A 22,993-nucleotide genomic window follows, 5' to 3' on the forward strand; every position below is an offset into this window, starting at 1 on the left:
AAAAATATTTCATAGTTGGTATAGTTGATCACCGATGAAATATTAGTGCTTTTACAATAAAAGTTTTGCCAATTAATTGTATAACATCAAGTGACTTAGTTATAGTATGTATAATTAGCTTTTGCGTTGTTACAGACACAACTAATTTTTAATTAAATAAAAAATGATATCTCCATAAACATGGTGCAGCTCAACAAAAAATAAACCCTTAATAATGGAGACATGCCTTTGTGAGTCTCTAGCATATTATTTTAACGTACAACAACTACGTAAAACTGAATGACGTTACGTAAAACAACCAGCATCATAATTATATATATTTAGTGTGTTCAGAGAAAATGTTAGATCTCTTACAACATAATTTTACCTTGACTATCTACAGTTAAGAATATTTGCTCCTTATAAACTTCTCGCAATATCAAATCCAAACTAAATTCCAATAAAATTGTTAGTCTCGAAACAAAAATCAAAAATATGTGATTCTATTGCATAGAATACTCGGGGCAACATCAGTTAGTAGTTTATGGCATCATTAAAATCGGTAGGTTACCAAGTTAGTATTTTATGGCAACGCTTTGGTTTACGTTATCATGGTCTGGTAATAGAAAAATATTAAATTTAACAAAAAAGGCAAACAATGCTGAAAATGAGAGTAAAAAAAATTTCGTGGGGTGGTTTAGATGAGGATTGAGTAATCATCTATCATTTCCCATGACAAAAACGCAACGAAAATGTTGACATTTGGTATTTACTATATCAGTTATATCAGTTTATAAGTTTCACAGATATAGTTAGATTATTGAGTTACCATTATTGTAGTCTCACACATTATCGAGTTTTGACCGAAATAGTTTTTGACTATTTACAGTTAATACAACTTATCCTCAAATGTTTCATGCAAAATATATAATACGACACTGCCTAATTTGGTAAATTTGTGAAAATTTCTTTGTTATGTGGCCTTGATACATTTGGTCTCTATTATCAATGAGAACTTAATCCCTCGGATGACATTATTATATTGTTCTTGACGCTTCAACATAAAGTTGAGCATTACTAAAAACTGGATTTAGCACATAGATTCCAACATAATTAAGTGATTGTCCCTGACTCTTGTTTATTGTCTGGCGTAGCATGACCTCAATGTATATTGTGTCTGCTTAAGAACGAAAGGAATCTTTGTATCCGAGGAAACCATTCCTATGCTCAGGTTCAGTAGCTTTTGCCGACTTTAAAAGCCATAATTATCTTCCCTTCTACTACGAATTTTCCATGGCAATTGATAATAAGATAAGTCTCGTTAGATAGTCCTCTTACGAAGTTAATATTCCTCAACAACATAACTGGCATACCACACTTGGTAGAACATACCATTATAAGTTATATTTAAAAATTCATCATGTATACTCGATCCCTTCTCTTCATAAACATCTTCCCCATTGATTCTCAGGGGTCAAACGTTTATAATTTTGACCATTAATATGTCAAAAATCATGGTCAACCTACTCCATTGACGACTGTGCAAATTAAAAGCAATACAAAAGATTATTGCGAAGAGGATGACGTACATTTAGTGTGAAACTAGTGTTAAACCCGTGCAAAAAATGCACGGGACGTAGTAACAATCGCTAAAATTAGATAAGGAAGCATATAAATGAGCATGATTAAAATTGCAATCTCGTGACAATTTAAAAAAATCCACAATTGAATATTTGACGTACATGTAAGTTGCTTATCACTACCATACGATGCAAATTATCCAAAAACTGTATAAGTAATCTGAACTTTACAAATACTCAAAAATTTCGTCGTAAACTACGTTGGTTGTAATTTTAAATGTACGCTTGTTACTGTCGCAGATTAATAGTTTAAGGCCTTGTTTGCTTGTAACCCTCAAGATCGCTACATAAAGTTGTCCATGACTGAAAACCGGTCTTGGAAGATAAATGCTCACTTGAGATAAGGATTGGCCTTGACTTTTGTTTATTATCATGGCAAAACAAACAGCAATGGGAAATTGTATTCTACTGAACCCAATTGGAAATTTACTGGAATATGAAGGTGTAAGTGTAATGCGGGCAATGTGCACTCTATCGCCTTTATGACTACCAGTCAAAACTGTACAGCTAATTACGTGTGTCCCTAAATCTGTCACTATTAATCTGGTACCATTGCACAACCCACGCGATTGATTAATATTTCGAAGGAGCATAACCATAGCACCGACTTTCAATCTTAATTCATGGTTAGGGAGGCCAGAACATTTAATACTGTTCAAGAATTCTGTGGAGTAAAGGTCAGGCTCACCCATAGTTGTATCATCTCTACTAACCTCATCAGAGCTTAAGTAAATTCTCTATTGCTCATGAATAAGAGATAACACATAATCATTTACATCTTCAACTATTTCGTGAGTGGGTGCAAGAATTGCCCTTTCTTGAAGATAATTTGGGTCCCATAACTGGTTTTGAAGAGCAGGATAAGTGATAGCTACTAAGGAGGCAATTAGATCACTCACGTGCTGAATAAGTAAATCGTCGGGGAACTCTATGTCAACCTCACCATCACCATCATTTGGATCCCCGGCCAACCCATCTTCAATTTTCAGAATCCACTCCGAGAATTTCCTTATCTCATCTACATTAGAGTCATCACTTCCGGCTTGTAAGCGCATATTTCTAGTCAATGTAAGCACCTGAAATTTAAGACACATTTTAAGACAATCAAAGAAAATATAAATTAATTGAATAGCGTTTCAGTACCCTTTTGGAAACCAAGTTTTGAACATACCTTACATGAACTCCACAAATACGGCAAACAAAGAGAAGCATGCACAACTTCAGCTCTACTCCCTTTGGAAACAACCGGTAATGTTTGGCGAAAATCGCCACCAAAAACTACGACTTTCCCGCCAAATGGTAGTGTTGCATTACGCACATCTACAACACATATGACGTCTTTCAAACTTCTATCAACAGCCTCGAAACAATGTTTATGAGTCATCGGTGCTTCGTCCCATATAATGAGCTTTGCTCTGATTAGCAATTCCGCTAAATCACTACCAGGTTTAATTCTGGGGCAAGTGGAGTTCTCGGTGAGATTGATTGGAATGCTAAGTCTTGCGTGCGCTATTCTACCACCAGGTATCAACGTTGCTGCAATTCCACTAGATGCAACAGGCAAAACAATTTCACCCTTACCTCTGAGGGCAGCACATAAAGTTTGCCAGATGAATGTTTTACCAGTCCCCCCATAGCCATACACAAAAAACACCCCTCCTTGATTAGACGTAATAGCTTCCATAATTTCATTATAGACAAACCTCTTCTCATTACTCATTGAAGATAGTTGAGACGCGTATTTTGCCTGCAACGATTCTTTGTCATAAGACAACTCATCCATGACCATCGTGTTCGCATTATGTGTCGTTGACGATGTATCGAGTAGGGGCATCCCTTCAAATCTTGCTAAACTATGACAGGGCTGTTGTATACCTATCAAAAATAACTAACTAAACTAACTATATAGCTAGGGAAGTCAGGTCGATCTCCTCAGGGAGGCAAGATATCTGTAAGAGTCCGTCTATTTGGTCACAAATGGAGGGTTTGTAATTGGTTTTCTAAACTAAAAGATTTAAAGGAACAGAAGCAAGAAAAGAGCAATAAAGACAGAAAATAAGAATAAACTATCAATAGAGAGGGGACAAGTCAGGATTTCGGTTCCCTACGGTAGTCCAGTGACTCAACTGTAAACAACTTAGATAAATTACTGTGAGACGGATATGGAAAGGTCCTTCCGGTAAACTTTCTACCCTAGATTCCCAGTAACTTAACTTCCATCCTCGTCAGGGTAGTCTACTGTTCATAGCAGGCCTATTTAGTCCAATCTTCCGATCCATGATTAAATTTAACCAGATTAAAAGGGTGACTCAGAAGCGTGCACTCAACTAAGTCGATAAATACAGTTATATTGCTATGGGGACAAAGTCTCACAAACAACTCATCTAACCTATTTACTATATCGTCGCATTTCTACCGTAGATCCCCTAATCCTAACATGAAACAGATTAGCTACTCATGCTATTAATATTGTCAAAACTAATAACAAATAATAAACTAACATTAAGCATGATTAAATAATAATTAAATTGCATAAAAGATATTAGGGCAGAAAATTAAAGGAGCAAAACAAGTAATTAAGATGAATAAATGAAAGATTAAGAATAAAAGAGAGTAAGGGATTACAATCGCAAGAATCCGCGTAAATAACAACTAAATCCGAGCGAGAAAATCCGAAAGCAAAAGTTACAGTGAAAGAGAGAAAGCAACGTAGTGTTTACAGTGAAAGATGAATGATAAGATAAAAACTGAATGCTAATGACCTAGTTATTATGCGTTTAAATAGAAAAATTACTAAGTCCATAAGCTAAAAACAAGTTCACAGACTAATTAAACCTCATGAAAGACAAAACCAATCGATCGAGCAGTCTGAAACAGCTCGATCGAGTATTTCTCCAAGTAATCTACTCGATCGAGTAGAATTGTTGCTCGATCGAGTAACTCCTAATTCCAGCACTTTTTGATCGAGTAAAATTCTACTCGATCGACCATTTCTAGCCATAGAAACCACTCGATCGACCAATAAAACAGCTCGATCGAGTATTCTTCCTCCGAAACAGCTCAAACTCGTGACCGACTGCTCCGTAGACCGTTCCTTCACGCATCCCAATGCAAGGTCTCACTCTGAAAAATCCCGTCTCCTCAAAATGCATGTAAAAAGGGACGAAAATGGTACGATTCCACTACTTTTACGTTCCCTCCTACAAAACGGACAAAACGAACCAAAGTAGCCAATTCGGGGCAAAATGCAATATAAACAGTACGAAAGTACATAGAAATACGTGCTAAAATAGGCTAAAAAGACTATACAAAATGCACGTATCAAATCTCCCCAAACCAAACCTTTACTGGTCCTCGAGTAAACTAAAATGCATCTAATGGAACGGAAACGAAAACTCAGAGCTAACTTAACTTGGCTACTTGAACCAATTTAATGCAAGAAAAATTAACAGCTACAGCTATGCAGTCAATACGTAAACGAGTTATAAGTTGTTCAGAAATATAGCTGACCTATCGACCTTGCAAGACCAATAAAATCGGACTCTCACGTGGTCACTCTTCTCTCATGAAGCAAAGGGTGAATATTATATGTAAAAGAGAGAAAGAGAAGCAGTCACTCACCTAACTGCGACCTACATAGCATGTATGCAACAAAAATGAAAGACGATTCAAGTACTAAGGCACACAATCCAACCAATAATGTCCGTCATAGCCGAGGGCTTACAAATGATATGGGAATAGTGAGGGTCAGGTGAGAAAAGGCAAAACAAGTTATGGTAATGTGGAGGTAAAAGCGTCATGCTAGTTCCTAACAGGACCATATAAAACCGTTCGAATCTCAACTGACTGAAAAATAAAGTACAAGTGCTCTTCATTTGGCACACAACTCACTAATCATGTACTGTACACTATCTCCTCAAAAATATGGAATAATAACGGAGGAGTTAGACGGTCACAAACTTCCCTTTTTTTAATATCGTCTAAATGAATCAACTGATATAAATCAAATATTTTTTTTCCAACTTTTTTCTTTTTTTTTCTTCATTCATGTTTTTCCTCTTTTGTTTTTCAATTCTTTTCTTTTTTCTTTACTCCTTCCTTTATTTACACCAACTCCAAACAAAATAATACGGGCCAAACTGCAGACGGAAAATCATACCACAAAAGACATACTAAACTAGCTCGACTAGGCAGGCTCAGTTTGGGATGTAGCTAATGGGTCAAAAAAGGCAAGTTTTGGCTTAAGTGGAGCTGATTGGGTGAAAAATATAAGAAAAGGGAAAAATCTGCAAGCACCTCCCTGCATGTGACACCGACCACAAACCCGAATGTGTGCATTTGACAAGAAATCGAATGTCATAAAAGTGCAAAAATGATGAACATGCTATGCAAGGAGTACTACTCTCAATTCCTAATGAACTGGTCATAAATGTCACCAGTTATGGGCTCTAAAACTCAGAAATTATAAGTAGCTTGCCGATTTATCAGGTCAAATCTAAACAATCAGCTATATTTGAACAAAAACTCGTAGACTACGCGTATGACAAAGCTAATAACCGTCAATAAAAGTCCAGGGCTCAAGTAAAATGACAAGTTAAAATGCAGTATCATCACGGAAATCAACCGTTCCGACTCAACCTATATGCAAAATAAACGTGAATATTTTTGGTTTTTTGAAATTTTTCTAAATTTTTTTTTGGATTTTTTTTTATTTTAAATGAAATAAATAAACAATGCAAGCTGAAAATATAAATGTGAATGCAAAACAAATGCAAATGCAGACTCAAAAGGATGCAATACCCTCCCCAAACCAAAACGGACAACGCCCTCGTTGTCCTCCAGCATACACCAGCAGATATATACAGGGGAACGGGAATATACAACCAATAAAAGAAAAATAAAAACAAAAATAAAAAGGAGACAAAATAAAAGAGTGAGATGGGACATACTAAATACGAACTTCCCCAAACCAGCCAGAAAATTGGGGAAGTGAGTAGACCAGTAGCTACTCGTCAGGCTCTTCGTCACGCACGTCCTCCACCATCACCGTGTAGTCTGGATCCACCTCCTGCTCTCTCCTCATCCTCTGCTCAGCTCGAGCTCTCTCCGCTGCCGCCGCTGGGTCCTCGTCGTCCTCCTCTTCCTCACTAGCAGACTCCGGGTACCCCTCAGCTGGGAACCGGTAGAAGGAAGGGTGTGGCCAACCCTCTGGGATCGGACGGTGTCGCCTCATGTGATACTCGTATAGAGGGAACAAAGTCAAAGCTATGTCCCGCTCCATACAATCCCGTCTCTCTGCAATCTCAATCAACAAACCGTCACGGCGCCCTTGGTCCATGACCGAGGATGCCTCAAAGGGTGGTGGAGGTACGAAATTAGCCGGTAGGACCGACTGTGTCTGTGTCTGGGTCTGGTCGGCGGGTGCGGGAGTAGGAGTAGGAGTAGGGATCGGGGTAGGTGTAGTCGTAGAAGTCTGGCCACACGTGGAAGGTGCGGATCCCTCTCCGGTCTCAAGTCTACGCCACTTCTTAGTGGCGGGTAAGGTAGTAGGTGGGCGGATCGGTAGGTGGTACTCGGGTAAAGGTGGTGGTCGGGCGCCCCGTGCAACAGTAGGCAAAGGGGCTAGTTGGGGGAGAGTGGTGCAATGTAGGTCCACGGACAAGGAACCGTCTATCTTCCCAGTCCGATAGTCAAAAGTCAGCCAGGTCTGAGGGTGCATAGACGCTAGGCTCAGGTACCTATCTCCCTCGATGTACGGTAGGTCATGAGGCAAGGCCTGGAGGAGAGAGCGGGCAAGAATGGTGGCTATGCCACCACTGACGATAGTGCCCGTGATCTTCTCTCCCTGAGCCTTGAAGTACTGGGCGGTCAAGTAGGCGATGTTGAGGGTAAAGGGACCCTCGCAGTCGATGTTCAGGTAACCACCTAAGATGAAGAGCTCGTTGTTGTTTGGCTCCCTTCGGCCAAAAATAGTGCTCCCCATCAGTCTAAGAAAGTAACGGGCAGGGGGAAGGTGGATCTGAGCGAGTTTTCGCTCGGGAAAGGTGGTCTGGGCCAAGGTCCGCCAAAGCTGACGAATGACCTTCCTAGGGGCAACAGTGGCGCCCGTAGAGGAAAGTCCAAGTCTAGTACCAAACTTCTCCAATGTCATCGAAAAAGTCCGGTTGAACAACGGGAAAGACACAGAAAGGCTATTGGGGGCAGCGTCGTGTGCCTTGGAGGAGAAGGTGAAGGAGCTGAAGAACTCAAGACTCGGCTCCCGAAAGGTATGGCCACTCATAGTGATGAGTCCGGCCATCCCCGTGCCCCGTAAAAGCTCACAAACAGGCTCATAGAAACCGAGCCTCTCAAGTGACGTACGGCAAAGAAAACGCATAGGGAGAAACTCGCAATCAACTAAGTTATAAAATCTAGTACGATGTACACCATTAACAAAAATTACCTGCGGGAATTCAGGGTGGGAGTCGAGGGTGTCGTCCACTCGAATCGTAACACGGCCAGCAGCAAGTGTAGCACGACCACGACCGTGGCCTCCAGAACTTGAAGTAGAAGACCATCAACTGACGGTACGAGGAATTAGAGCCGCTCTTAAAATAGCTGCGGCTGCAGGTGAAAGTGAAGCTGCAGCAGTGGACGCAGCAGAGACCGCCACTGAGGAAGAAAGGCTAGCAGCTGTGGCTGAAACGGAGCTAGCAGCAGTGCTAGCAGGTGTAAAAACAGTACCAGTAGCAGAAACTAAGAACATAGGGGTTTTGGTAGGTGCAGAGACGGTAGTAGCAGCAGGGACTACCGTCTCAGACAGAGACAAGTACGGACTGGCAGCGGAGCTCGTAGAAGGCATGGAGATAGAATCCATCCTAGTCAAATAAGGCAGGGGGAAACTGATAAGAAAACAGCGTGAAAACAACAGAGAATTTTCCCTAAACAGTCGAAGTTTTCGACTGGCAGCCCTAATTCCCAAATATTTCCTCAATAATTCGAATGAAGCAAGTAAACAACGATAGGGGAAAGGTAGCAGATGACGAATGCAGCACATTAAGCAACAATTGAAGCAATAAAGCATATGGCAGCAGGAAAAACCCAATTCATAGTCGAAAATTTCGACTGACAGGAACCCTAATCGCAAATTTTCCATAAAATTCGAAGTAAACATGGGAAAATCAATGAGGTAAGGGAATTAATCATCAAGTAAGGCAAATTGGGCACATAGACACGATTATAGTCGAAAAAATTCGACCCAAAATGAATTCCGAAACCCTAATTCCTAATTCACTTCATAAAAGGCAAAATTAATGAAATTAAAATGCAAAGAAGTATAGGAATTACTTACTTGATGATGAGGAACCTAAAAATTGAGCAATTAATCGAAAAAACAAGCAAGAATGGCGATTTTTGATCGAAAAATCGCGAACCCTAATTCCTCTAATTGACCGCATAAAACAACAAGAATCAAGGGGAAAATAGAGGGCAATGGACGATTAATTAGCAAGGAATAAAATGTAGGTGGTGGATTTGGTAAATGGACAAGAAAATGGAGGATTTTGGGGGTTTTTTTGATCGCAAATAAGGAGAAGGGACGAAATAATGAAAGGGGATAAGAAGTAATAAGAAAAAGAAGGAAGTTAAAGAGACTCCCTGCATATCCTTTGCAAAATCACTCGATCGAGTGGTTTAAAACTACTCGATCGAGAGCTTCTTGTATTCATCTACTCGATCGAGTAAAAATTTACTCGATCAAGTACTCCCCTCTTCTACTTTTGTCGATCGAGCAGTATGGAATCATTCGATCGAACAAAATTCACTCGATCAAGTACAAAATGTACTCGATCGAGTTCTTTTCCTCGTGTAAGCCTTTGAATTTGCGTATAACTCCCCAAACCTGCATAAAAACACTCGCAAAAATATCCCAAAATACCAAATACAAAATGAAGAGTCGAGGACGAGGGCACCTAAGAGGGGGAGGGGGTGAATTAGGTGTCTATTTAAAATTTAAGATTAATGAAAGCTTCTTTTAAAACTCTTAAACACTTTAAACAATGCTTAGATGAAAGGAGAAGTCGATACTTAGAACTATAGAGTTATAAGTATTCAACAACGATTCAGCAAGCAGAAGTTACAGTGTACTCAACAGTTGATTCTGTAGATAAAAACGTGAGTAGAGTGTGCAGCGGAAATAAAATGAAATAGACACGACTAACGATGTTTTTAAAACTGGTTCGGTCACTACTCCGCGACCTACGTCCAGCGCTATTTTATTAAACGTCTCAGAAGTAAATTCATACAAACTAAGACCACCCCGAATAATAAAACAACTCCCCAACCTACTCCGGTTGCTAATGCTTAAAAGCTACTCCGCTTCCAAGACTTTTGCTTTGGGCTACTCCGCCGAAAGACTCCTTGCTTAAAGCTACTCCGCAATAAGACTCTTGCTTTGGGCTAATCCAGCGAAAGACTTCATGCTCAAAAGCTACTCCGCTTCGAAGACTTCATGCTTAAGGATAACTCTATCCTAAGACTTTTGGTTCTACCCGTTTGTTACAAGACAACTTATCTCAATGTTGTTCACTCAATTGAACGGAGGAGATAAAGTTTAAGTACAAAACACGGGATCCTTGAACACGACTAAAACAACTAGGTGCAACAACAAACTCAAGTAAAAGACTCAAAAGATAAATAAACAACCTTGCAAAAGATTCAAAGATTTGAAAATGATAAACGGTTTTGCAAAGTTAATTTACTCGATTGAAAGCTTAAGTCTTTTTCAGTTTAAAACTCGTTTGTTGCACACTTGTAAAAATTAATTAAGCAAGCTATTTATAATGTTCAAGTAGTATACTTTACATTAAAATATCTTACACTCATAAGCACAAGTGATTAAAATAATGTAAGTAGTTTGCTTGGGCAACATGCAAGACCAACCGAAATGCTTTTCAAGAAACCGAATATTCTTCCTCAAGAAATCGGTGCCTAAGATTGCAAGAAACCAGGTTGTGCACACATACAAAAATAGGCTGGGTTTTTCAACAAGAAACAAGCATAAATGGTTGTGTTTATGGGAACCATAAACATTTCCATAAATGTAAAAGCAAGCAACCCATTTATAGTAAGTGTCTTATTGTGCAAGCAAACTCCTTAGCAAGTCATTGAAAGCTCTATATTCTTTAAAAGACTTCAAAGTATTTCCAGAAAACATTTGTGAAAGTTAAAAGCACTTTAACGAAGATTCAAATATTTTCAAAATATTTCTTTCAAAGACGAGCCTTAATTAACTGTTGACTCAACTGTTGTTTTTGCACCTAAACGTAAATTCGTGTTAAACGATCACCTTACAACACATGACATTAGCACTAATGACTATCTTCATCTTTGATCTTCATGATGACATTCTTGATAACCTTGAATTGACAATTGGAGCTTCATGCTACATGGTTAAACTTAAGAGGCACACAATTAACAAATGAGATTAATTTGTCTTAAGGCATCATCAACACTAGCTTAATCAAATTGGGTTTCTTCAATTTCCCCCTTTGATGATGGCAAGACAAATAAAATTCAGTGTGCAATTCCCCCTTAATCCATGGTCAAGGTTAACAAGTCAAAACATGATCAAAATAAGATGCATAAATACATGGTCATTGAAAATTAGTCAAATTATTCGTTAGCCTAGGTAGAACATTTAATCGCCAAGTAAACATAGTTACGGTGTACGCAAGCCTAAGAGTCATTGAATCACCACCTGCAATTTTAAACAACTTCCCCCTCTTGACATCATCAAGTAGGAAGAACACAAGTCTAAATAAGGATTAGAGTTATACAAAACAAATTGTTCAACAACTAACAACATAACCAATATTAGTAAAAGAAATCACAAACACAAAGCCAAGGTAAAAAGGGATTAGAAAGGCTTTTGTTTTGATTAGGCAATGGCATGGTTATGGCAAAAGGCTTGGTACGGCATTAGGCATAGGCTAGGCACGGCATAGAGCAAGAGATCAATCATCGGTTTCTTTGGTTTCATCTTCTCCAACCAACCCGTGAACCATCTCTAAGAGCTCTTCATTTTGACCCTTAACCTCCTTGAGTTCCTTACGCAAACCCGACACTTCCAAACGAAGACCCGCAATCTCACTCATTTGAGCATGTTGGAGATCCAACAAGGCTTTAACTTCCTTAGTGAGACGTGTCATAGAAGACGATTGCATAGAGGAGGAGGAGACATCCGTAGCCTTCATACCCGACCAAATACGAGCAAGTTTATCACCATCAATTTTCAAGTACATTTGTGATAGAACTCCCGAGGTCATAGTGTCACACATGTGATCCACACCAAAACTAGTCGAGTCCACAATATCCAATTTCTCGAAAATGACCGATAACCACATCCCATATGCTAACACGGTGGAACTATCAACCTTACGCTTTTCAACAATCTTAGCAAGATGATCAATGTGAAAGAACATCAAAGCGGGTAGGTTAATTTGAAGGTGTTTAGCAAGATAATAAATCAACCACATGTCTATCACACCACACACACCACGGCTCTCATTACATGGAATCAAGGTTCTATAAATGAAATTGAAAAAGAACCGATGGTTTATTTTGATTTCTCTCGGTTTGAGTGTGATAGGGGACGTAGCTTTGGGACTTAGAAACTTTGTGACGGTCAAGGAACTTATACCATCAATAGTCGGCCAACCACCCTTAGGAAATGAGGACAACCCGGTTGTAGGAATACCGAGTAATTTCCCAACAATTTCAACATTGAGACACAAGGGTTTGTTATTGATAACGGCAGTAAGACTACCCGATTGGACATCGACTTTGACCGTAGTATAAAATTGAACAATCTCCGCTAAATAAACTCGGTTATAGAGATTAAGAAGACTCTCCCACTTTTGTGCATGAATTGCATCTTTAAAGAATTTAAAAGCGGGGGACGAATCATACCATTCGAGTTCATAGCGACGGCCCGATTTAAAGTTCCCTTGGATGACATGTTTGCAACAATCAAAGATATCCTTTGGAAAGCGATACCCATGAAGAATCTCGAGTGCCTTGGACTTGTTCTCATCAAGAGGTTGCTCAATAGCAATCATAGCACTATTCGATTCATCGACTTCCATTGCCATATCCTCCACTTTCCTTTTCCTTGAGATAACCCGAGTGGACATTCTCCTTGCTTTGCCTTTCGGTTTGGGAACGGTTTTCTCCTTGAATAACTCGTCATCATTGAAGACGGCATTCAATTTCTCCGTGTCAAGTTCCGTTTCCACAACCGTTGCCTCACTCACGGTTTTGCCTTTCCTTTTTCGCCTTTTGTTTCCAACCATATCCTTCAACATCTCATCATCACCAACACTTCCCTTCGATTTCGATTTTGATTTTGATTTCGATTTCCCATTACTTTTCTCACCGGATTCCTCAACAACATTCTCAACACTCTTTTCTTTTTCCTCATTTTTTTTTAATTGATTTTTCTTTTTCAATGTTTTCCTCATTCTCCTCTTCACTTTCATTTTTCTTTTCCTCACTGTTTTTCTCTCCTTCCTTCTCGGCATTCTCATCAACAATCTCCTCATCTTTTTCACTTTCCTTACCAACACCAACATCAACTCCCTCAACTTCTTGAATGATTGGATTTCCATCATCATCAACCTCACCAACAACCCGTGTGCTTCCTTCTTCACCCTCGGTTTCGATGGCATGCGGCATATTCAAATCGAATTTTTGATTGAACACCCGACTTGAGAATCTCCTAGCCTCGGCAGCTGTTTTAGGACGATTAGCAACTGATTTCTTCCTTGTCATTGGGGCGTTTGGCACAAAAACTCTAGGTTTCTTTGGTGGTTTTTGATTTTGGGCAGTTTTTGATCCAAGACTTTCGATTTGTGATTCAACCGATGGTATTTTCGGCTTATAGGAGTCTCGGATTTCCTTCAAGGTTTTCTTAGTTGATTTTGGAGGCATGATTCTTATAGTGAAGGTAAAAGTGACAGTTGGGAGAGGTATGCTTTTGACGGTTTTGGAGAATATTTGGGGAAGGTGTAGTTTTTTGAATATTTTGAAAGTGAGTAAGGAGGTCATGATTTAAGAGTTGAAAATTGTACATGTAGTAAATGAGGTGAATAGTGTTTTCGGCTTTTTTATTTGATTGGTTGAGAGGAAGGTGAGTGTAGCCGGTTTAGGTGGGGTTTAGGCAGCTAGGACATGGGTAATGGGGAAAGGAGATTTGATGGTTAGATAATGGTTGAGTGGCTCCATGTGAACAATATCTTTACCCATTGGATTTACATGCAAATTAATCATCTAATTCATTGAGTAATACTAACACATAATCACTTATAAGAACAAATGTAACATCTACTCTAGTCAATCATCGAGGGCAAGTCGTCATAAAATTTTACGCGGAATCCAACAAACCAATTTCCAACCGAAGTTTTACGAATTGTTCTCTTTCAAGCGGTTTTGTAAAAATGTCGGCTATTTGATCTTCCGTTCTACAAAATTTAAGACGAATTTGACCTTTTTCCACATGATCACGTAAAAAATGATGTCTTATGTCAATATGCTTAGTGCTTGAGTGTTGTATAGGGTTCTTTGAAATGTTAATGGCACTAGTATTATCACAAAAGATAGGAGTTGAATCAAAAATAATACCATAGTCCCTTAGTTGTTGTCGAACCCAAAGAACTTGCGCGCAACACAATGCGGCACTTACGTACTCGCTTTCAGCGGTGGAAAGAGCAATGGTGTTTTGTTTCTTTGACGCCCATGAGATCAAACACGGACCTAAGAAAGTAGTCATCCCGGATGTACTCTTTCGATCAACAACGCTTCTGGCATAATCTGCATCCGAGTATCCTAAAAGCTCAAAAGGACAATGTGAGGGATACCAAAGATACAAATTAGACGTTCCAACTAAATACCTAAGAATACGTTTTACGGCAATGAAATGCGATTCTCTAGGACTAGCTTGGAAACGAGCACATAGACATACACTATATAAAATATCCGGTCGACTAGCGGTCAAATAAAGTAATGAACCGATCATACCTCGATACATCGTTTCATCAACTTTCTTACCATTCTCATCTTTGTCAAGCTTTGTGGACGAAACCATAGGTGTAGAGAAAGGTTTAGAATTAGTCATACCGAACTTACATAGCATCTCCTTTATGTACTTTTATTGATGAATCATCACACCATCTTGAGTTTGCTTGATTTGAAGCCCAAGGAAGAAACCTAGTTCTCCCATCATACTCATCTCAAACTCGGATTTCATTAGTTCCGAAAAGTACAAGTAAAGGAGTTCATTCGTTGCACCAAATATTATGTCATCGACATAAATCTGTACAATCAACAGTTCACCACACTGTGACATTATGAACAATGTCTTATCAACCGATCCACGCACAAAACCATTTTCCAAAAGAAATTTTGATAAGCGATCATACCAAGCTCTTGGAGCCTGTTTTAAACCATAAAGCGCCTTGTCCAATTTAAAAACATGGTTTGGAAATTCATTGTTCATAAAACTCGATGGTTGCTCCACAAAGACCTCTTCTTCTAAATAACCATTTAGAAAAGCCGTTTTGACATCCATTTGAAATAGTTTGATGCCTTTGTGAGCAGTAAAAGCTATGAGCATACGTATGGCTTCAAGTCTAGCTACTGGTGCGAAGGTTTCATTATAATCAATGCCTTCTTGTTGTTTAAATCCTTGCACCACTAGTCTAGCTTTATTCCTTACGATATTGCCCGAATCATCTAGCTTATTGCGAAAGACCCATTTGGTACCAATCACGGTACAACCAGTAAGTCTAGGGATAAGATGCCATACCTCATTCCTTTTGAATTGATTAAGTTCCTCTTGCATTTCCATCACCCAACTCGGATCTTCAAGTGCCATGGTGATGTTCGTTGGTTCAATTTGTGAGAGGAACGCATGAGATGCAAAGAAATCATTGAGGGATGATCTTGTTTTCCTTCCCGAATTCAAGTCATTGGTCAAGTTAGAAAGGGCGTGAGATTTTTGGTGTTTCCACTTCTTTGGTACGATTAAGGATGGTGAGGCTTCTTGGGGTTCTGACTCAACAGTTCGCTCAACTGTTGGTTCTGGTTCATTTTGTGTTTGATGGTTTGTTTCTGTTTTTTCATTTTGTTCAAGTGTACCCTCATTCCCCCTGGATGTCGTAGCCTCATTTTGTGGTTGAAGTGGTTCTGTTCCCCCTGTCTCTTGGCCAGTTCCTTCAGTCAACAGTTGATCCGACTGTTGATTCTGCTCCTCTTGTTCGTTCTCCTCGTGTACATCATCCATGTCATGTCGAATCATTCCAAGCTCATAGTCCTCATCATCTTCTTCATCCTCTTCCTGTCTATTAGAATGAAAAAGACTAGACTCATAAAAAATGACATGCACACTTTCTTCCATTTTCATGATTCGTTTATTATACACTTTATAAGCCTTGCTACGATCCGAATAACCGACAAATACGGCCTCATCACTACGAGCATCAAATTTACCCAAATTATCCTTTCCATTGTTGTGAACAAAACATTTGCTTCCAAAACATTTCAAATAGGATAAATTAGGCTTTCTTCCTTTAAGCAACTCGTAGGGTGTTTTGTTAAGCATTTTTCGAATCATAACACGGTTATAAATGTGACATGATGTGTTGACGGCTTCGGCCCAAAAATTCTTTGGCAACTTACTACTAATGAGCATAGTCCTAGCCATGTTTTCAAGTGTACGGTTCATACGCTCTACAACCCCGTTTTGTTGAGGTGTAGCACGTGCGGAAAAGTTATGGCTAATACCGTGCTCATCACAATAAGTAATAAATGAGGAATTTTCAAATTCGGTTCCATGGTCGGATCTCAAAGATATGAGTTTTTTATCAAACTTGTTTTGGACCTTTTTCAACCAAATTAAAAATTCATCAAATACTTCATCTTTAGAACTCAAATAGAGAAGCCAAACGAATCGTGAGAAATCGTCAACAATCACACATAAGAAACGACTACCTGCTTTACTTCTAACACGCATAGGACCACATAAATCAATATGAAGTAACTCAAGAGGTTTAGATGTACTAACGAACTTTTTGGATTAAAAGGAGCTTCTTACTTGCTTCCCCTTAGCACAATCATCACACAAACTATTAAAGTCAAATTTCATATTAGGAATGCCATCGACTAAGTCAAGTCGCTTAAGGGTGTTCAATGTTCTAGCATTTACGTGACCTAATCTCTTATGCCAAAGCCATTGGTCGTTCTTTTTCAAAGCACTCATACAAGACATGGTACGACTAGACAATGCAAAAAGATTAGTTAAGTAAACATCTTTAACACGTTTTCCTTCAAGAACAACTTCCCTTGTATTACCATCTAAGACACGACATTCACTAGCACAAAATTCAACAATATTACCATTATCACACATTTGAGATATGCTAAGGAGATTATGCTTCAAACCTTTGACAAGCAACACTTTGTCGACACATTGTGACGATGACTTACCAACCTTCCCGATTGCAATAATTTCACCTTTCTTATTGTCACCAAACGTCACGGTGCCACCATTGTAGGCTTCTAGTGAGAGAAATTGGTTTCTACTTCCCGTCATATGACGTGAACATCCACTGTCCAAGTACCAATTGTTGCTGCCTCTCACTAATGCCTATAAGAAATCAAGAGGTTAGTTTAGGAATCCAAACGAATTTGGATCCCTCTTTGTGAGTTGCATTGTTAATCAAATCTTTGCGAACCCACTCCTTTTTAGCAACCTTGATGTTCTTATTTAAGTCGTTTAGTCGATTAGGACAACCATTAAAGTCATGACCAGTCTTACCACAAAAGTTGCAAACAATATACTCAGGAAGGCCTGCATATTTTCTCCTTGAAAATCAGTCTTGCTGGTTCCCGGTTTTACGAAGTTACTGATTCATCGAATCACTCTGGAAACCAAGTCCAGCTTTCTCTTCAGATTTTTGGGACTGATTTATGAGGGAGCCTAAAATGTTTTGGCTACCTTCCCATTTCCTGTAAAACTCTTTAGCATCATGCAACTCTTTGGTCAATGTTTCAATTTTAGCAAGATGGTCAAGATTTAGTTTGCCTACTTTATCGAAAGCGGATTTAGCATGACTACATTTATCACTAAGCAACATTGCAATTTCTTCAAGTTGCTTATTATCATGTCGACACGAGGTAAGGTCAGCTAGCAGTGAGTCTCGTTCTTTAATCAAAATATCAACTTGAATAATTAAAGACTCGTTTTGTTTTTCAACATCAGAAACAACAGTTGAGGCAACTGTTGATTTTGACGAGCTAGCAATATTCGTGAGAACAAGGTTTTCTTTCCTCAATTTATTAATTTCTTTTCTGAGTGATGGAATGATGTTACTTTCTTTTATCTCGTCTAGACACTCTCTAAGACCTACATTTTCTTCAGCAATTTCCTCAATTTGAGTTTGCAAGTCATAGAGTTTATCGTTTTTAGCAAGACTCTTGTTAAGTACATCATCGAACATCAAACAAAGCTTTTCTTTAGAAAGAGTTCTCACCTTGTTCTTGAGATTCATTACCTCGGTGTCGGAGTCATCGCTAGAGTCGTCGGAGTGCGCCATAAGACAGAGTGCGGATTCTTTCTTTGAAGACTTGGGTCCGTCAAGATCAAGACGAGTTGTCATACAAACTTTGGCATCTAATTATTCCTCAAGGACTTCATCCTCATCAGAATCAGATACACCCCATATTGCAGACATGACTTTATGCTTAAAATCTTTCTTTGCAAAATCTCGTTTTTCTCTAGATTTGAACTCATTCCACTTGGGGCAATCTTTGATAAGGTGACCTTTCTCACCACATTTGAAACAAGCCACCGTGGAATAAGATCTCTTCTTTTGAAAACGTTTTTTGTTAGTATTGTTGAACTTCTTAGGATTGTGACTATTGATCATATCCGCCATGTTACGTGAGTACATGGCTTGCTCGTCATCTCCATCATCTTCCTCATCACTTGAGGTTGATTTGAGAGCGAAACCTCTAGCTTTGGAACTTTCACCCGAGCGCTTTGCGAGACTTAACTCGTGTGCCATGAGTGAACCCATTAGCTCATTGAGGGACAATTTGGACAGATCTTTAGCCTCCTCAATAGCCGTCACCTTCGGTTGCCATTTATCACTTAGGCTACGAAGGATCTTTCGGACTATATCCTCGGATTCAAACTCTCTACCTAGACCTTTAAATTCATTAACAATACTAGAAAAGCGAGAAGAAAGACAATTGATTGACTCATCTTTCATCATATTGAACATCTCATATTGTTGCCTGAGAAGATCAATACGATGCTTCTTGACTTGGGACGTTCCTTCATAAGCAAGGTTTAACGTGTCCCAAATCTCTTTAGCCTAGGTACATCCGGAGATGCGATTGATATCTTGTTCACCGATGCCATATTGAAGAATGGACATGGCTTTAGAATTTTTCTCGACTTTACGATAGTAAGCCTCAACATAACTTTCCTCGCTTTTCACGACACTTTTCCCATCAGAGTCACTTTTCCCATAGGGTACTTAGTATGTTTCCCGTCCATGACTATAGGATCAACTCACTGGTAGTTAACCAGTTATCAAGAACACAAGGCTCTGATACCAATTGAAGAGTCGAGGACGAGGGCACCTAAGAGAGGGAGGGGGTGAATTAGGTGTCTATTTAAAATTTAAGCTTAATGAAAGCTTCTTTAAAAACTCTCAAACACTTTAAACAATGCTTAGATGAAAGGAGAAGTCGATACTTAGAACTATAGAGTTAGAAGTATTCAACAACGATTCAGCAAGCAGAAGTTACAGTGTACTCAACAGGTTATTCTGTAGATAAAAACGCGAGTAGAGTGTGCAGCGGAAATAAAATGAAATAGACACGACTAACGATGTTTTTAAAACTGGTTCGGTCACTACTCCGCGACCTACGTCCAGCGCTATTTTATTAAACGTCTCAGAAGTAAACTCATACAAACTAAGACCACCCCGAATAATAAAACAACTCCCCAACCTACTCCGGTTGCTAATGCTTAAAAGCTACTCCGCTTCCAAGACTTTTGCTTTGGGCTACTCCGCCGAAAGACTCCTTGCTTAAAGCTACTCCGCAATAAGACTCTTGTTTTGGGCTACTCCACCGAAAGACTTCATGCTCAAAAGCTACTCCGCTTCGAAGACTTCATGCTTAAGGATAACTCTATCCTAAGACTTTTGGTTCTACCCGTTTGTTACAAGACAACTTATCTCAATGTTGTTCACTCAATTGAACGGAGGAGATAAAGTTTAAGTACAAAACACGGGATCCTTGAACACGACTAAAACAACTAGGTGCAACAACAAACTCAAGTAAAAGACTCAAAAGATAAATAAACAACCTTGCAAAAGATTCAAATATTTGAAAATGATAAACGGTTTTGCAAAGTTAATTTACTCGATTGAAAGCTTAAGTCTTTTTCAGTTTAAAACTTGTTTGTTGCACACTTGTAAAAATTAATTAAGCAAGCTATTTATAATGTTCAAGTAGTATACTTTACATTAAAATATCTTACACTCATAAGCACAAGTGATTAAAATAATGTAAGTAGTTTGCTTGGGCAACATGCAAGACCAACCGAAATGCTCTCCAAGAAACCGAGTATTCTTCCTCAAGAAATCGGTGCCTAAGATTGCAAGAAACCAGGCTGTGCACACATACAAAAATAGGCTGGGTTTTTCAACAAGAAAAAAGCATAAATGGTTGTGTTTATGGGAACCATAAACATTTCCATAAATGTAAAAGCAAGCAACCCATTTATAGTAAGTGTCTTATTGTGCAAGCAAACTCTTTAGCAAGTCATTGAAAGCTCTATATTCTTTAAAAGACTTCAAAGTATTTCCAGAAAACATTTGTGAAAGTTAAAAGCACTTTAACAAAGATTCAAATATTTTCGAAATATTTCTTTCAAAGACGAGCCTTAATTAACTGTTGACTCAACTGTTGTTTTTGCACCTAAACGTAAATTCGTGTTAAACGATCACCTTACAACACATGACATTAGCACTAATGACTATCTTCATCTTTGATCTTCATGATGACATTCTTGATAACCTTGAATTGACAATTGGAGTTTCATGCTACATGGGAGCCCTTCGGGACTTAGACTGAGGAAATATCAATTCCTCGTCCCAAACCTGAAAAGTCAATGTCTTGCCCCCGACGTCTATCACTGCACGAGCAGTGAATAATAATGGTCTCCCTAATATAATAGGGGTATGGGTATCTTCGGGGATGTCAAGTACAACGAAGTCAACGGGAATAAAGAACCTCCCGATCTTAACAGGTATGTCTTCTATGACACCTAGTGGCCGTCATATTTGTGCAATCAAACTTGGTCAAACCAAGTCTCTTAGCCAGAGACAGCGGTAGGACACTCACGCTAGCGCCAAGATCGCATAACGCGTTATCAATTAAGTGGGTACCAATGTGACACGGAATCGAAAAACTACCCGGGTCTGACTGTTTGGGACATAACTTATTCTGAACTAGGGTCATCCCTACCTCGGTCAAAGCTACCGTCTCATGATCATTAATGTGCCTCTTACGTGATAAAATTTATTTCATAAATTTAAGGTGAGAGGGTACATGTGTCAGCAATTCGGTGAACGGAACCGTAACTTGGAAGCTTTTCAGGAGTTCAGCAAATTTGCCAAATTGTTGATTAGCCTTAGTACTCTGCAAACGCCTCGGGAAAGGCACCGTGATGGGTATCTCGAGCCCCTTGTTCCTCTCTTCTAATTTATCAGCCGGATCAAGCTCTAAATCCTTCGATCGAGACTTCTTTCCTCTCGAACGAGGTCTTTCAGTTGATGTTTCACTCGATCGAGCACTAGCAGGCTCTCGATCAAGGTCTTCTTTGTCAGCAGCACTCGATCGAGCAAAAATATCACTCGATCGAGTAGAATCTTCAACAAAATCATTCGATCGAGCAGTTTTATTTACTCGATTGAGCTCTTCTTTTTCCTGTTCACTCGATCGAGCAGAAATTCCACTCAATCGAGTCCTTTCTTCAGCATTTTTACTCGATCGACCCCCAGAAATTAGTCGATCGAGTACTTTCTTTGTCGTCAGCTCTTTTTCTTCAATAGAACACTGTTCATCAGCAGTAATTACCTTCCTTGGGTCTGATTTCAACAATTCCAGTCCCTCATATGAACGACCACTCCTCAAATTAATTAAATTTACCGTCTTATGTGGATTCTTATCAGCTTGTGACAGTAAATGACCCTGCTTCCTCGTAGATTGGTTCACGGCTAACTGGGCAACTTGAGTTTCAAGTGACTTGATGGATGCATCTTTCTGTTGGTCACTTAGTTGTCATTGCTTTGTCAAAGACTGCAGCATTGTCTTCAACTCATATAACTCGCTCACCCCACCTGAGGATGATGCACCTTGATTAGGTGTAGGAAAGGAACAAGGCTTCTGAAAGCCTTGTTGAGCCTTATGAGGAGGGACATATGGCTGCTGCTGCGGAGGAGGGGTAGGATTGAGCACATTTTGACTTGTCCACCTCAAATTAGGATGGACTGCCCCTTGGTTTTTATAATAGGAACCCCTCCTTGCCTGTATTCTTGAAAAGCAAGGACCTTTTCCTTCTCTGTAAGACAACCAATAGCAGTGTGACCGTCGTTGCTCCCACACCTCTCACATGTGACGCTCTCCCCTCTAGTAAGCAAATGGACCGTCTGAGGCTCTCCAGTAGAATGCAGCTCCAATTTATCAAAACAAGCATTCATGGCTTCCAGCTGAGCCTTGACTGCCTTGTCAACTGCGTAAATTGTTCGAATACCATCCCTCGGGTTCCCATACTCGGCACAATGGGTCGCCATCTCTTCAATAATCGCCCATCCCTTATCATCATCAGTATTCTTTTGAAATCTTCCGTTGTATGAAGCATCAAGTATAACTCTGTGGTCATCGTACAATCCATTGTAGAACTGATTGGACAGAAACCACGGATCAAAACCATGGTGAGGAAGAGACCTCACCAACCTCTTGAACCGGCTCCAAGCTTCATAGAACGTTTCATCCGGTGCCTGCTTGAAACTAGTGATCTTGGCCCTCAGCTGATTGGTGCACTGCGGAGGGAAATATCTCTTATAAAAAGCAAGAGAAAGGGTCTCCCAGTCCGTGATCCCCGCGGCCATACGATCCAAGTCATTCAACCACTCCCTGGCTAAGTCAGTCAAAGAAAAAGGAAACATCACCTCCTTAATCTTGTCTTGAGTTACCCCCTTTGTGGCGGGGATAGTAGAACAGTAGTCCTTAAAGACCTCCATATGCTTCCTCGGGTCTTC

At 39.5% G+C, this 22,993-nt stretch overlaps 1 protein-coding gene and 1 non-coding gene across 2 annotated transcripts; one reads left to right on the plus strand and one right to left on the minus strand.

Moving 5' to 3' along the window:
- Window positions 1–2,356: 2,356 nt before the first annotated feature.
- Window positions 2,357–3,408, minus strand: LOC141629483 (uncharacterized). The gene is made up of 2 exons (XM_074442474.1): window positions 2,791–3,408; window positions 2,357–2,695 (listed from the first exon to the last, which is right to left on the minus strand). Exons 1-2 carry the CDS (start codon window positions 3,406–3,408, stop codon window positions 2,357–2,359), a joined length of 957 nt encoding a protein of 318 aa, XP_074298575.1.
- Window positions 3,409–22,658: 19,250 nt separating this feature from the next.
- Window positions 22,659–22,764, plus strand: LOC141635605 (small nucleolar RNA R71). Its single transcript, XR_012540281.1, has one exon. It is a non-coding gene; the product is annotated as a small nucleolar RNA R71 (small nucleolar RNA).
- The last annotated feature ends 229 nt before the right edge of the window (window positions 22,765–22,993 follow it).

This window comes from Silene latifolia, chromosome Y (genome assembly GCF_048544455.1).
Source record: "Silene latifolia isolate original U9 population chromosome Y, ASM4854445v1, whole genome shotgun sequence".
In the NCBI taxonomy this organism is placed as follows: domain Eukaryota; kingdom Viridiplantae; phylum Streptophyta; class Magnoliopsida; order Caryophyllales; family Caryophyllaceae; genus Silene; species Silene latifolia.

What these genes read in the sequence shown, in the direction of transcription:
- LOC141629483 (XM_074442474.1), bottom strand. Translation starts at nt 3,408, where the DNA reads ATGGTCATGGATGAGTTGTCTTATGACAAAGAATCGTTGCAGGCAAAA. An exon ending in ATTTGTGGAGTTCATGTAAG is followed by an intron (nt 2,696 to 2,790) that starts GTATGTTCAAAA and finishes CTTAAATTTCAG; the next exon opens with GTGCTTACATTGACTAGAAA.